At 41.3% G+C, this 12,371-nt stretch overlaps 2 protein-coding genes and 1 pseudogene across 3 annotated transcripts in view; 2 read left to right on the forward strand and 1 right to left on the reverse strand.

The window, feature by feature from the left end:
• The window catches only part of Fyco1 (FYVE and coiled-coil domain autophagy adaptor 1), a 74,952-nt gene that overhangs the window by 48,351 nt on the left and 14,230 nt on the right, over window positions 1-12,371 (forward strand). For both annotated transcript variants that reach the window (XR_002476757.2, XM_021646542.2), the window contains exon 15: window positions 9,371-9,466. Coding sequence is in view for 1 of the 2 variants with exons in the window: in XM_021646542.2 (XP_021502217.2) it covers window positions 9,371-9,466 (96 nt within the window). In the remaining variant the exon portion in view is untranslated. The remainder of the gene's footprint in view (window positions 1-9,370; window positions 9,467-12,371) is intronic.
• Window positions 295-5,191, reverse strand: Cxcr6 (C-X-C motif chemokine receptor 6). Its single transcript, XM_021646543.2, has 2 exons — window positions 5,116-5,191; window positions 295-2,153 (listed from the first exon to the last, which is right to left on the reverse strand). The coding sequence occupies exon 2, from the start codon at window positions 2,130-2,132 to the stop codon at window positions 1,104-1,106; it is 1,029 nt and encodes a 342-aa protein (XP_021502218.1). The 5' UTR covers window positions 2,133-2,153; window positions 5,116-5,191; the 3' UTR covers window positions 295-1,103.
• Window positions 10,250-10,870, forward strand: LOC110554140 (small ribosomal subunit protein eS28-like; annotated as a pseudogene).

Below are 12,371 nucleotides of genomic sequence, written 5' to 3' on the forward strand. Positions count from 1 at the left end.
CAATCAGCATCAGTCAGTCTGGCATGTACAGTTACCTCATCCCGGAGCAGTATTACAGAGGTTGAACAAATGTACCCCACACTTAGGCAGGAGCAGGAAACCACCATGAAAGCAAGATTGTTACCATTGCTGTAGTCCATTTCCTTCATTGACCACTGGCCCTAAAGTTTTACCTCCTTTGTTCTAGGCCTAGAAGTTAACTGCATTGTTTTTGTGCAGTTTGTGAGGTTGTGTGTGTGTGTCTCAGGCATACCAAATTAAAGTAAAACGTACCTAAAGATGAAAGCAGTTTGAAAACTTTTAAAAGGTTTTATTTCTTAGCCATGAAACTCAAAATATTTGATGTTTGTGTGTACATACTATCTGTTGCAGGCATTGGAAAGTTTCTTTTTTTTTTTTTTTTTTTGAGAGCAAAGCCACTAGAGTCCACCCTAATAATGCTGCTTAGATTTGTTATATTCTTAATTTCTGTTCTATACATTTTTCTAGCATTATGTTGGCCACTGAAATTCAGCTTACTTATTTTGACCTATTTTCAGTCCTTATGCTGCTCTTTCCAAGACTAATCCAAGAAAACATAAGCATCACCAATACAAAAGTCAGACCCCTGGATGAATCAGAGCTTGGTCTTATCCTATTAGGTACCTGATGACAGACAGATCTGAGTAACATGGACCAGCACTTGTGGTGGTGGTTCTCAACTTTCCACTGCTTGCCCATTGAATCTTCTGAACTCAGGAGCCCTGTATGTCACATGCCATCAACAACTTTTCTGGTGCAGCTTCTCTTCAACTTTTAGCCCCAAACTTGCTAAAAGAGAATCTGAGATCTCTAGAGTTAACTGTCATAATCTTGGCTTCAGCATTCTTGGGGATGGAAGAGAGAAAGTGCTTAAAAATCTCAATTCATTCTTCTTTGAGCATTAGGCTTAGATATTAAGAACAAGGTATGTTTATATCCAAGAAGTATAACAGCCACAGTTTTCAATGATGTCACCATGAGAGTCCACATGCTATAAGCAAAGCTTTTCTTGTTGCATCTGAAGAACATAGACATGCTCCTGAGAATTCTGACACTAGCTTCTCCAAGTATGGCCAGGACTACTACAATTGGAACATGCTGGTGGTCTCTACATTGTGGGAGGCAGAACAAGTCTTGGAACTATCCTCAGAAGACTTCCCCTGACTGGAGACTCCCAGGTAAGGGAGACAGCCAACATCTTTCACAAGTTTCCAGAAGTTCTTCCGAAATTTTAAGCCAACAAAGGCATAAAGTACAGGGTTAAGGCAAGCCCGAAGGTATGCTATGCCCTCTGTCACTAGGATAGCATACTGAAAGCTGGTCATGGTATAGTACTCCCAACTTGTGCTTTGGATTAATATGGCAAGGTTGAAGGGTGTTTGAGTCAGCAGAAACACGGCCACAACAAGGAAGATGATCTTTAGAGATTTGTGCTTCTGGAAGCTTCGAGCATGAAGCAAGGTCTTGATAATGCCTGAGTAGCACACAATCATAGTGAGCAATGGCAGGAAGAACCCTAGAGTCATCTGCGTGGCAAGAACCACAGTGGATATTGCCTCATTGTGGTACTGACAGATAAGCTTGTCAAAATTTTCAACATTGCCATAGATGATATGTGGCAAAGAAACCAAAAGGGAGCTCACCCAAATGAGTAAGCAAGTGACCTGGCCCCAGATCTTCAATTTAGTTTGCTGGTTGAAGACCTTGGTAGCCTGGACCACTACAATGAAACGATCCACCGTGATGCAGGTGAGAGTGAGCATGGACACATAGAAGTTCACTGTGTACATGCCTAGAAGAGTTTTGCACATGACCGTGCCGAAGACCCACTCATAGGTACCTGCATAGGCCCAGAAGGGTAGAGTACAGACAAACACCAGGTCAGCCAAGGGCAAGTTCACCAGGAACACATCTGTCAGACTCCTCAGCTTCTGGTAGAAAATGTATATAATCAGAACAAGGGAGTTCCCTAGCAGTCCAAAGACAAGCACCACCAGGTACATGCAGGGCAAAAAGACCTCCTTGAACTTTAGGAAGCGTTTGTGGTCCCAGCTGTTATCACTAGAATTGTTGATGAGCAAGAGATCTGTATCGTTGTACTCATCATCCATGGCGTCTGTTGCGGAAAACACCTGTGAGTCAAAACCCAAGAGTTATATTTGGGTCTGTCTGAGTGACATTCCTTATTCCCACTGTCCTTATTAATTGACATCTCTAACCCTACTCGTTATTATGCTCAATAATAGCAGTGTGCTGAAGATGGACATTTCCCAGGAGAAACTTCAGCCAGTGTGGGAACTCTTTAATTCTAAAATATCTCAGGTTTCCCCTATGCATATGCCATAAAACACTGTGCTCACTGTGCTCAGTTGTTTTTTAAAAAAAAAAAAAAAAAGACATCATTCAATCAAGTAAACAAGCAGCACTCCTCCATGGTCTATGCTTCAGTTTCTGCCTCTAGGTTCCTGCTCTCAGTTTCTGCTCTGATGAATGGTGATCAGGACATGTGTAATGCAATAACGCCTTTTCTCCACAAGTTGCTTTTGGTCATGATGTTTGCATTAGAAGTCCTAACTAAGATAGCCCCACTTGGGTTTAAAAGCCATGAAAGCCAAAACAAATGTCCCTTCTAGGATACTTCCTTAATGGTATCTTCAGGGGCTTAGAAGATGATAAGGACTATGCCTGACTGAGGAGTATTTCCTATTTACTCTTTCTCAGCTGTAGAGTGTAAAGGGCAATTGATGGGGAAGCAAGGGCAAGAAAACCTCCTGGTGCCCAGAACTTTTGACAGAGTTCGCTTTGTTACCAGGGACTTAAGGGGGTGTGCTGACTCCCTAAACTGTCTCTAACAGTTTATGACATCTATGCTGGAGCTTCAGATCCTGAAGATTTGGGTTTGTTTTTTGATTTTTTTTTTTTTTAAGGAGTCTCTAGGAAAGTATATGGCCCAATGAGGAGGCAGGGCCTTAACTTTCTTAATTAGCCATTTAGGGCCTAAGGGTCTCTTCACAAATGGAAGTCCAGTTAGAATAGTGTATGAGGTAGGGTAGCTGCTAAATCAGTTTATAGCAAAGGCAACATGCATGCCTTTCTTGCCCAGTACTTCATCCTCCCTGACTGTCATGTTTCTGACTCTGCTCCACTCTGTGACTTTACCAAGGGCCACAAGTAGGACATAAGGTAATGTAACCTGTGACCTGACTGTAGGGGCAACTGGGACAGCATTTGGCCTGAGAGTGCCAGGCCAACCTTGCCAGAGTCCTGGATTCATATCCTTCCAGTGTAAGTTCTAGATGTCTTAAAAAGATAAAGTATTTGGGTAGAACTGCTGTAAGATTTACCAAGACACAATATCCCCTGGTCAGATGAGGGCATGTGAAAGTTGAAGACATCCTCCCCTTTTAATCCACGTGGTCATTTCTGAAGTTGAGCCCTAAGCGGAAACAGTCTCCATCTGATGCTTATGCAGCCTCTACCTTCCCTAGGGCCATGGTGCCTTTTCTCACCAGCAAGGAAGGTCCTTGCCTTTACGATAAGGCTATTCAGTAAATATTCCCCACGCCTAGACCTCAGGGCTAGATCTCAGGTCTCGAAGGGCTGGTAGTAGACACCCTGCTCCACAGCTTTCCAAGGTGCTATAATCTCAGATATTTGTGTGTATATTATTGACTCACATGGGGTAGGTTTACTTTTCATCATTTAAAATATAAAATAAACAGCTTTGCTTTCCTAAGAGTATCGTTCAATTCTCTGTTGTTACCTGACTTGTACTTGCCTTTTTGTTATCCTATTTTTTCTGGATCCAACCGCAGCATGACTCTTTAGAAAATGTACAAATTATGTTGGCAGATAAGGACTAGACTGTATAAATGGAATGTTGAAAAATCACTGGACTGAGGAGATGGGTGTCAGTAAAGTGTTTGCTTTGCATTTGTGAGGATCTGAGTTAATTCCTTAAAACTCATATTTTTACAAAAGGTAGACATGCTGGTACACACTTATAAACCCAATATTAGGAGATAGATACCCACAAACACACAGTGCACACATACAAAATCACTGCCTCTTATACAAAAAGTTAATTTTTTTATAATTAAAATGTTGGTTTAGGAAAATGAAAAAGTAATAAAACTTGGGACAAAATGTAAAAGCCTGATAGTAAACTATATCTAAAGTACTAAATGTAACCCCAATATTTAAAAAATTCTTTTAATTATTTTAGAAGTTTCGATATATTTAAATAAATTGCTGGAAACAGAATAAATTTGGGAAAAAAATGTGCAAAAAACCCCCTGAAAACATGGGCTATTGTTGTTATGACAAATAGATGTCACCTCTGATCTTCTTGCTTCCACTTCCCAAGTAATGAGATTGGTGCCACACCTTGCTTCTTAACCTTTTGTGGTCAGTAATCTCTTTGAGAATCTCAGTAAAGCTGTAGATCTTCCCTGAGAAATAATGTCCACATGCCTATAATCTAGGGCTTCATGAACCATGTATTCTATAGACTGTTTAAGAACCTTTGTTAACATAATTTTGACTACAATCTTAACAGGCCAAACACTGTCAGCATTGGCCCTTGGCTGGCAGAATTACAAATTACTAATTTCTTCTCCTATTTATATATTTATTTTGTAGTCTACAGTGTCTGTAGTTATGTGTTGATGCTAAAAAAAGTAAATGGCAGTTGTGGATAATATCTTGTTTTGAAGATACAAAAGAACAAAACATAGAAAAAATTATTGCTTTAAAAATAGAACAGCAGCTCACCAGTAGCAAAGCCCCAACAGCTTTGTTCCAGAGTGAAGTATGTTTCCTAAAAGTCTGCCTCTGCTTCTCTATTATGTGTTCTGTGTTTATGTTCCTGGGTGGGTCTGGTTACGCCATCACTACCTTTCCAATCCTTTTACAAGCATTTGCTATATTCTAGAACCAATGACGTAGTTTTCATATTTCTCTAACCCTTAAAGCAACTATAGCAATGAGAGATGGGAGCCATGTGTAGCTGAATTCAGTAGCTTGTACTATGTACACAGGTCATGCTGCAGGCAGGAATCTGAAAGACCCAACAAAAGAAAGCAAATGACTCACCAATAGAGAAGCCTCAGTAGCTTTGTTCCACAGTGAAGTGTGCTCGCTAAAGTTCTGCCTCTGCTTCTCTGTGATGTGGTCTGTGTTTCCGTCAAAGATTTAAGAGCCTTCAGCTAGTGACCTGCCCCTCTATCCTACAGGCAGAATCCACATGATAAGCTTGACAAACCCGCCCACTTAATTTGGGTGTCAAGGATAAAGGATGACTCTGATGCTTCATACTCCCTTTTTCTTGGCTTGGCATATATTCTGCTATTAAAACCTGGTATAAGGTTTCCATTTGTTAACTCAAGAGGAGCAGTAAGTAGACTTGACTTGTTAGTCCACTGAAGATGGTGGACTTTGTCCATTAAAATTAGTTTGTTTACTGGTCACACATATCCGAACATTTTGGGTCTAGGCCAATACAAAGTCATGCTATGGACTAGACTTTGTGTGAATGTAGCTCCAAAATGTACAACATATGTTTCATTATCACTCCTGAGGGCCAGATATTACCTCCATTTACATAGCAACCAGAGCCAAAATAACTGGTGAATTCAGAGCTACAGGCTCAGGTTTCTATTCATGGCTAGACCAGTGGACCAGGTCACTTCTAGGTGATTGGCTGTGCTGGAGGGCCTGGTATAGCCCTACACTCTGGCTCCACAAGCCTCTGGCAGACAATGCCCACTTACCATGCTTGTCTTGCCTAGAACTGCCTAGGGTTGCCCTCCGGGACCTTCCCCATGTGGTAAACATTATGGTAAACATTACAGTCTGGTCATTAGTTTCTGTGAGCTAGCATTGCTGACCTTTCTGAGAAATTACCCTGGAAGTCATGAACTGGGAGGAGAACCAGAATCTAGAAACTAGTATTTGATTTTGCTGTAAGACTGGTATTATGATGGCTCAGCAGTTAAGAGCACTTCCTGTTCTTCAAAAGACCCAGATGTGATGACCAGCACCATATGGCAGCATACAGCCATGTACCAGTTCATACCTGTGAACAAAACGCACACACACATAAAATAAATAAGTCAAAACATTGTAAAGATGCGTTTAAGACGAGGTAGCCCGTTAGACAAAATTACCTAAACCTGGGGCATTCGAGTGATTGGTTTTCCTACATTTTCAGGGTAGCACTAGAATGGCCTAAGCTTTGTCAAGCTTTTCTGTACTCTTCTAGAAATCATTTATCTTCCTCAGAACAGAGGCCCATATCAACCCTCTGTGATTATTTGTGCATGAACATCTATAGGTACATGCGTGGGTGAATGTGGAGAGATTGCATGTGTAGATTGAGAATATGTGGTACTTTTGTCATAGTTAGGCTGCAATTAAAAGTTCTGTGTAAAACAAGATTTGCAACTAAATTCAAGGACCTAGTCCATTTGGAACGACTTTACCAACAAATAAACAGCCTTTTACTTTTCATACTTGTAGTGCTAATTGTCTAAGGCACTTAAGTCCCTTTGAATCAAAGATGTAAACTTCTCAGGGTGCAGACCTAATTGTCTGCGTACTGCATTTCCTCTGGGATACTTGAACATCTAAAATAGAGTTGAGAAAGCAATGGAAGGGAAGTGTTAGGCTTTTTGCTGCAGTCTTATCTTGAAAGTCAGATTGTGCTGACCTATCACCATTCCTAGAAACTATTTTCAAGTCAGAACTATTACCTCTAGGAGTCAGAGTTTTTGTCGTCGTTTTGGTTTTTTTTTTTTTTTTTTTTTTTTTTTTTTTTTTTTTTTTTTTGGTTTTTTGTTGTTTTTTTTTTCACATTTTCTGCTGCTTTGGCGAGAAGAGGTTAACACAGGGAACTAATGGGCGGCAGAGCTGTGGAGAACAAACTCTTGTCTGACTATCCTTGGGGAAGTAGCCAAGCATTTGCAAGTGAGCCAGGAATGGCTTGTTTATTGGCACCTGTTGCCGGTGACAAGGGTGGGCCTGCAGGTTTGTGTATTGTGATCAGATCATAAGAACCAAATCTTTAGAAGCCAAGACCTTAGAAGTGCTGTTTTTTGCTTGGTTGTTACACAGAAAGAAGTCAGTTACCATGATGGATATGTCCTATACCACGCTGTGTAACACCAGCCTGTGTGGCGGCTGAACCCTTTGGAGTATAGCTAGTAAAAAGTAGGAGCTGAAGTCTTCGTTTCTGTGATTTTGATTAATGTAAGTTTGCATGACGATCTGTGACTAGTGGTCACTGTTGGGCAACGCAGTCTGAACTGAAGACTCGCAGTCCCCTGCTGGAGCCTGGGATTCATTAGAACAAGTGACAAAATGGAGAGAGACCCCCAAGGAAAACCATAAGCAAGACATCACAGGCTGGTGGGCATTCCTCTGGTGAACCTTCTGTTCTTGGCAGCCTGTTGTTGTATAGTAATAAAATGAAAAGCAAATTACAATATTGAGACTTGTGACAGAAATGCTAGAGGCCTAACTGAAAGTACCTAGGAGACTCCATGCCCAGAGAGATAGGAGCTTCTGATCACTTTGAGAGCAGGGCCCTTAGCCTCTGCCTTGTTTCTGTACCACATTATTCTCTCTTTTTCTTAAAATTGTTATTTTATCTATGCAGGTATTTTGCCTGCATATATGTATGTGCACCATGTGCACACAGCGCCTGCAGGGCCAAAAGAGAGCGTCAGTTCCCCTGGAACTGGAGTTACAGACAGTTGTAAACCAGCATATGGGTATTAGGATCCAAATTTGCATCCTCTGGAAGAACAGCAAATACCCTTGAGGGCTGAGCCATCTCTCCAGCTTCAAAGATTTATTATTTTATTTATCTATTTTTTTATTTATTATGTGTGTGGGTGTGTGCATGTGACTGCTCATGCCCAAAGAGGCCAAAAGTGGGCAGGGGGTTGGAGCTCCTGGAGCTGGAATTTCGGGCATTTGTGAGCCACCTGATATGGGTGCTGGAAACTGAGCTTGGTTCCTCTGGAAAAACAGCAAGTACTCCTAACCTTTGAGCCATTCTTTATTCTTTAGTAAATTGTAAAAGCATTGATTATATCCACCTTTGTGGACATTTGGGATAGAAAAGTCCCTTACGCTGAGGTTTGTAATGCAGACATTTGTTAAGCATAGGCCGTGTGCAATGAGATTTCATCACCCTAGAGCAGTGGTTCTCATTCTGTGGGTCATAACCCTTTTGAGTCACATGTCATATATCCTGTGTGTCAGATATTTACACTACAATTCACAACAGTAGCAAAATTCCAGTTACAAAGTAGCAATAAAATAATTTTATGGTTTGGGGTCGCCACAACATGAGGAACTGTAAAAGGGTCACAGCATTAGGAAGTTTGAGAACCACTGCCTTAGAGGGAAGAGTACATCAGTGGACTGGTGGGCATGTCACCCTAAGAAGCTGGAGAAACTAATGGTAGGCCCTACTGCTGGAGCAAGGAAGGGAGAAAAGTCGCTTGGAAATATTGATTTTCTAGACTTCTGAGACAACCACTTGCATAGGAAAGAATGTGGCTATAGAAGAAGATGGGGTGCCCTCTAGTGGTCCTTCTTTTATTTCCTGCCATTCTCAAACTTGCTTCATCCTTGATACATTTACATGACTACCTAGAAGAGGCCAAAGTTCCCAAAAATGCTGCAAAACTTTTGAAAACATGTGAAGCTGGAGTGAATGTGCGTGGTATATAAGCAGGAGGAGCCTTTGGTGAGAAGAAAGTTTGAGACATACTGATCATACCTCTGGGGCATTTTGAGAAAGTCCTCCAGTACTCTTTAAGAAGGGACTAGTTATAACATCTTGGGAAGAAGTCACCCCTAGCAGGAGACCTTCTAACTAAGGTCTTCACGTGGGAGCAAACCATTTTCTTTCTTGGGGGGCCTATGTCTTCTTGAGCATAGTTGTTAACTGAAGTTGGTTGGATTATGAGACCCCCTGAGATCTACTAGCCAAGGTGGGCATAGGGCCCTGGTGGGAACACACACAGCTGAAGTCAGGGCATCTTAATCTGGAACCAACTCTACAAGGACGTCAGTTGTTGTTCCCCAGGGCCACTACTAAGGAGGAAGGAGGCAAATGGTGCTGTTATCATACCTGCCCCCCAAACCCATAGAGAAGGATTTGCTGGTGTGGGAGGGGAGAGTGACTCACTGGTGTTTATACTCACTCCATCTAGGCAATCTCTTGAAGCACTGTTGTCTTTACTCTGCTATCCTTGCTTGACTTCACTGTAGACCTCAGGCTATAGGTCTTTGTGTGCTGATAGCTGATGGCCTGTTCTCTTTTGTAATGTTTCAGGGACACCACATCAAATTCATTAACCCCTGAAGATACTGAAGACATGCCCATGGGGCAGGATGCTGAAATATGCTTGCTGAAGTCAGGAGAGCTGATGTAAGTGGCAAGCTGCTGAATGGACCTCCTGTGCCAGTGGAGAGGAGTCTCAGGGGGATGGAATCTGAAGGGGGAAATTGGTCCTATCAGAGCCAGAGCTGGCCCCACCCACTCCTCTAGTTTACCGCCAGTGGAATGATGCAGATCTCTGAGGGCAACAGGGCCTTTATCATCCTGCATGTATGTGACTACACTTAGATGCCAGACAATAAGGCATAACCAAAGGACAGACATCAAGCCAAATGAGTAATGAAACAGATACAAAGGAGTAAAGCAAAAGCAGGCTTTATTAACAGAAGTTACAAAATGTGAGGAAACAAAGTGGAAAGAGTTCTAAGAGAGGAAAAAACATTGAGCTGTTTTCTGCAGGGAGCTAGACAAAGACTGGAGTGATTTCTGTTTACATGGGATAATTCTCTGACAAATCACAAGCTAAGTAAATTAAAGAATCCCACATTGTGCATATTTTCCTCACCCAGCTTGGGAAATAATTTTGTGTTATTTATATGTTGCTCACCCAGGGGGTTTAATTACATTTTGAAACTTCCTGTTCATCTCTAACTAGCTTTGCTAGCTGTTGCTCTTGGCTGGCTCTTGGCCGCTCGCTCTCTAGGTATTGTTTTTATAGGTATTGCTGGTCTCAGAACTTGGTGAAGTCTGTTGTTAGTTCATTAAACTCCTCTGTTTCTTACTTGTGTGTGGCCAGTTTGTAGGGCTTGTTTCATTTTGTTGTTTTTTATTTTTATTTTTTTAGGTAGTACTTGGAATTGAACTCAGAGTCTCATGGGTAAGAGATAGGTACTCTACCACTGAGCTACATTCAGCTGCACCCACTGGTAGTTTAACCGTGGTCTCTTGATCTTGTTTGTGGAGAGCTAGCACTAACTCCTATCACACTTCTAAATGTGGCTACAGTTTTTCTGTGTTGCCTCATATCCAGCTCTTTGTGTACAGGGTACCTGGGGGTGGTCTTTCTTCTGGACTATGTGGAAAATTCATGTCAGGAGATGTTCTTACCCACAATTTAGTCTGTTGCAGTTAGCTGAATTAGAAGTAAGAATATGGCCCTCTCTGCCAGATCACCACCGTTCTGGACATAAGCCTTCTACAATCTGTCAAGCTGACTGGGGTAATCAAAGTGCTAAGCAGGGCTGGTTTGCAAGGACAGTGCGCACAGGTGGGTGTGGAATTTATGGGTGACAGGGGCCATTCTATCATTTGAAACATCAGAGACCCAGTTTGAGAGGGTGATGGTGCTCACTCTATTGGAGTCAGAAAGAGAGGCTCGAAGGTTGGACTGATTTTGCTGCTGTGTCCTGGACATCCACCACTTAATCCATGGAATGACCTACAACTGTTAAATAAAACATTTGTGTTATTAAAAAAAAAAAAAAGAGGAGAAGAAGAACAAGATGTGTAAAAGGGCAACAGTGCCCTCAGGGCCTCTGTAGAAATGGGAACGAGCCAGAGGTGTATACATATGTCCCTCCATAGAGCTGCTGTAAAGTAGGAACCAGCTAGTGTATATCGATCAGCAGGCCTTTGTGGAAGTGGAACCAGCCAGATCATATAGACACTGGCTTTTTTCCCCAAAGCCCTAACCTTCCTCTTATGTGGTCAGCTTGGCTATCTCATATTCAGCTCACTTCTCCCCTTCTAAGATGCTTCAGGCCCTCTATTTGAACCCTGATGTATGTATTAACTGCATCAGGAGCTTCAGTTTATACTTTTTATTTTTAAAGCATAATTTGTATACATTAAGACTGGTCTTTTAAGTCTTTTGACTGTAGCAAAAATCCTGTGTTCCATTTTAACTCAGGAGAGGGTTAAAATTTATTCTAAGGAAATAATAATTGTTTATGTAAAGACAAAACCACCAGAACATTTCTTGCATGACAGTCATAAAAGTGACCGTTAGAAACCATTAAAGACAACTTGAGTGTTAACACCTGTCAAACATTTTTTTCTACGTCCGTTGATAATTATAGACTTCTTCTGAGTCTTTTGCTGGGGTGCACTGACATATCTTTAATATTCTGAATCAGGTTCTAGAGGTAAACCACACTTGGCTATGGTATATAATTTCATTTTTTAATTCTGTGTTTTGTGTTTTTATGCTTCTGGAGACTGAACCCAGGGCTTCAGATATCCAAGGCAGGTGTTCAGTCACCAAGCTACAGCCTCAGGCTCTACCTTTTAGTTTCTTTAATGCACTACTCTGGTTCAGTAAAATAACTAAAGTATATACAGAATTTACGGTTGCCTGTTTTCATTCAGCACTTTAAAAATGTGGTACAACTTCCTCTGGTTTTCATGGTTTTACTTAAAAAGTCTTCTGTCTTCCAGATTGATGTGTTGATGTTCCCCCAAAAGACAGTGTATCATTTCTCTCCAACTGCTGTCAAGAATTTTTATTTTTATTTTCAGAAATTTACTTGGGGTAGTGCTTTGCATGAATTCTTTGGTCATTTTCGGTTTGAGTTGTGCTCAGTTCTTAAAAGTAGAGACTTACGCCTTTTTCACCAAATTTGAGCTGTGCTTAGCTATTGTTTCTTTGAGTGTTTTTGAAATGTGCTCTTTTTCCTCTCCATTAGAAACTCCAGTGGTTGGTTGATTTGCCATTTGTTAATATCTCTCAAGTTCTAGTCACCCTGTCTCCAGTCTCTTTTTTCTGTGTTGTTCAGATCTTTATTTTTCTCTCAAATTTAACTATTAATATTCATTCTGCTATTGAATCTATCTAGTGAAGTTTTTTTTAAAACTTTAGTTGTTTTACTTTTTAAATTTATTTATTTATTCATTTTTACATCCTGATTGCAGCACCCCATTTTCTCCTCCCAGTTCTCCAACTTGCACACCTCTCCCCTATTCTCCCCTCTCTCCTCAGAGAAGGGGGAGGTCCCCC

This window comes from Meriones unguiculatus, chromosome 6 (assembly GCF_030254825.1).
Source record: "Meriones unguiculatus strain TT.TT164.6M chromosome 6, Bangor_MerUng_6.1, whole genome shotgun sequence".
In the NCBI taxonomy this organism is placed as follows: domain Eukaryota; kingdom Metazoa; phylum Chordata; class Mammalia; order Rodentia; family Muridae; genus Meriones; species Meriones unguiculatus.

Bases quoted from the DNA above. Each gene is read 5' to 3' on its own strand.
- Cxcr6 (XM_021646543.2), bottom strand. From the start codon at position 2,132: ATGGATGATGAGTACAACGATACAGATCTCTTGCTCATCAACAATTCT.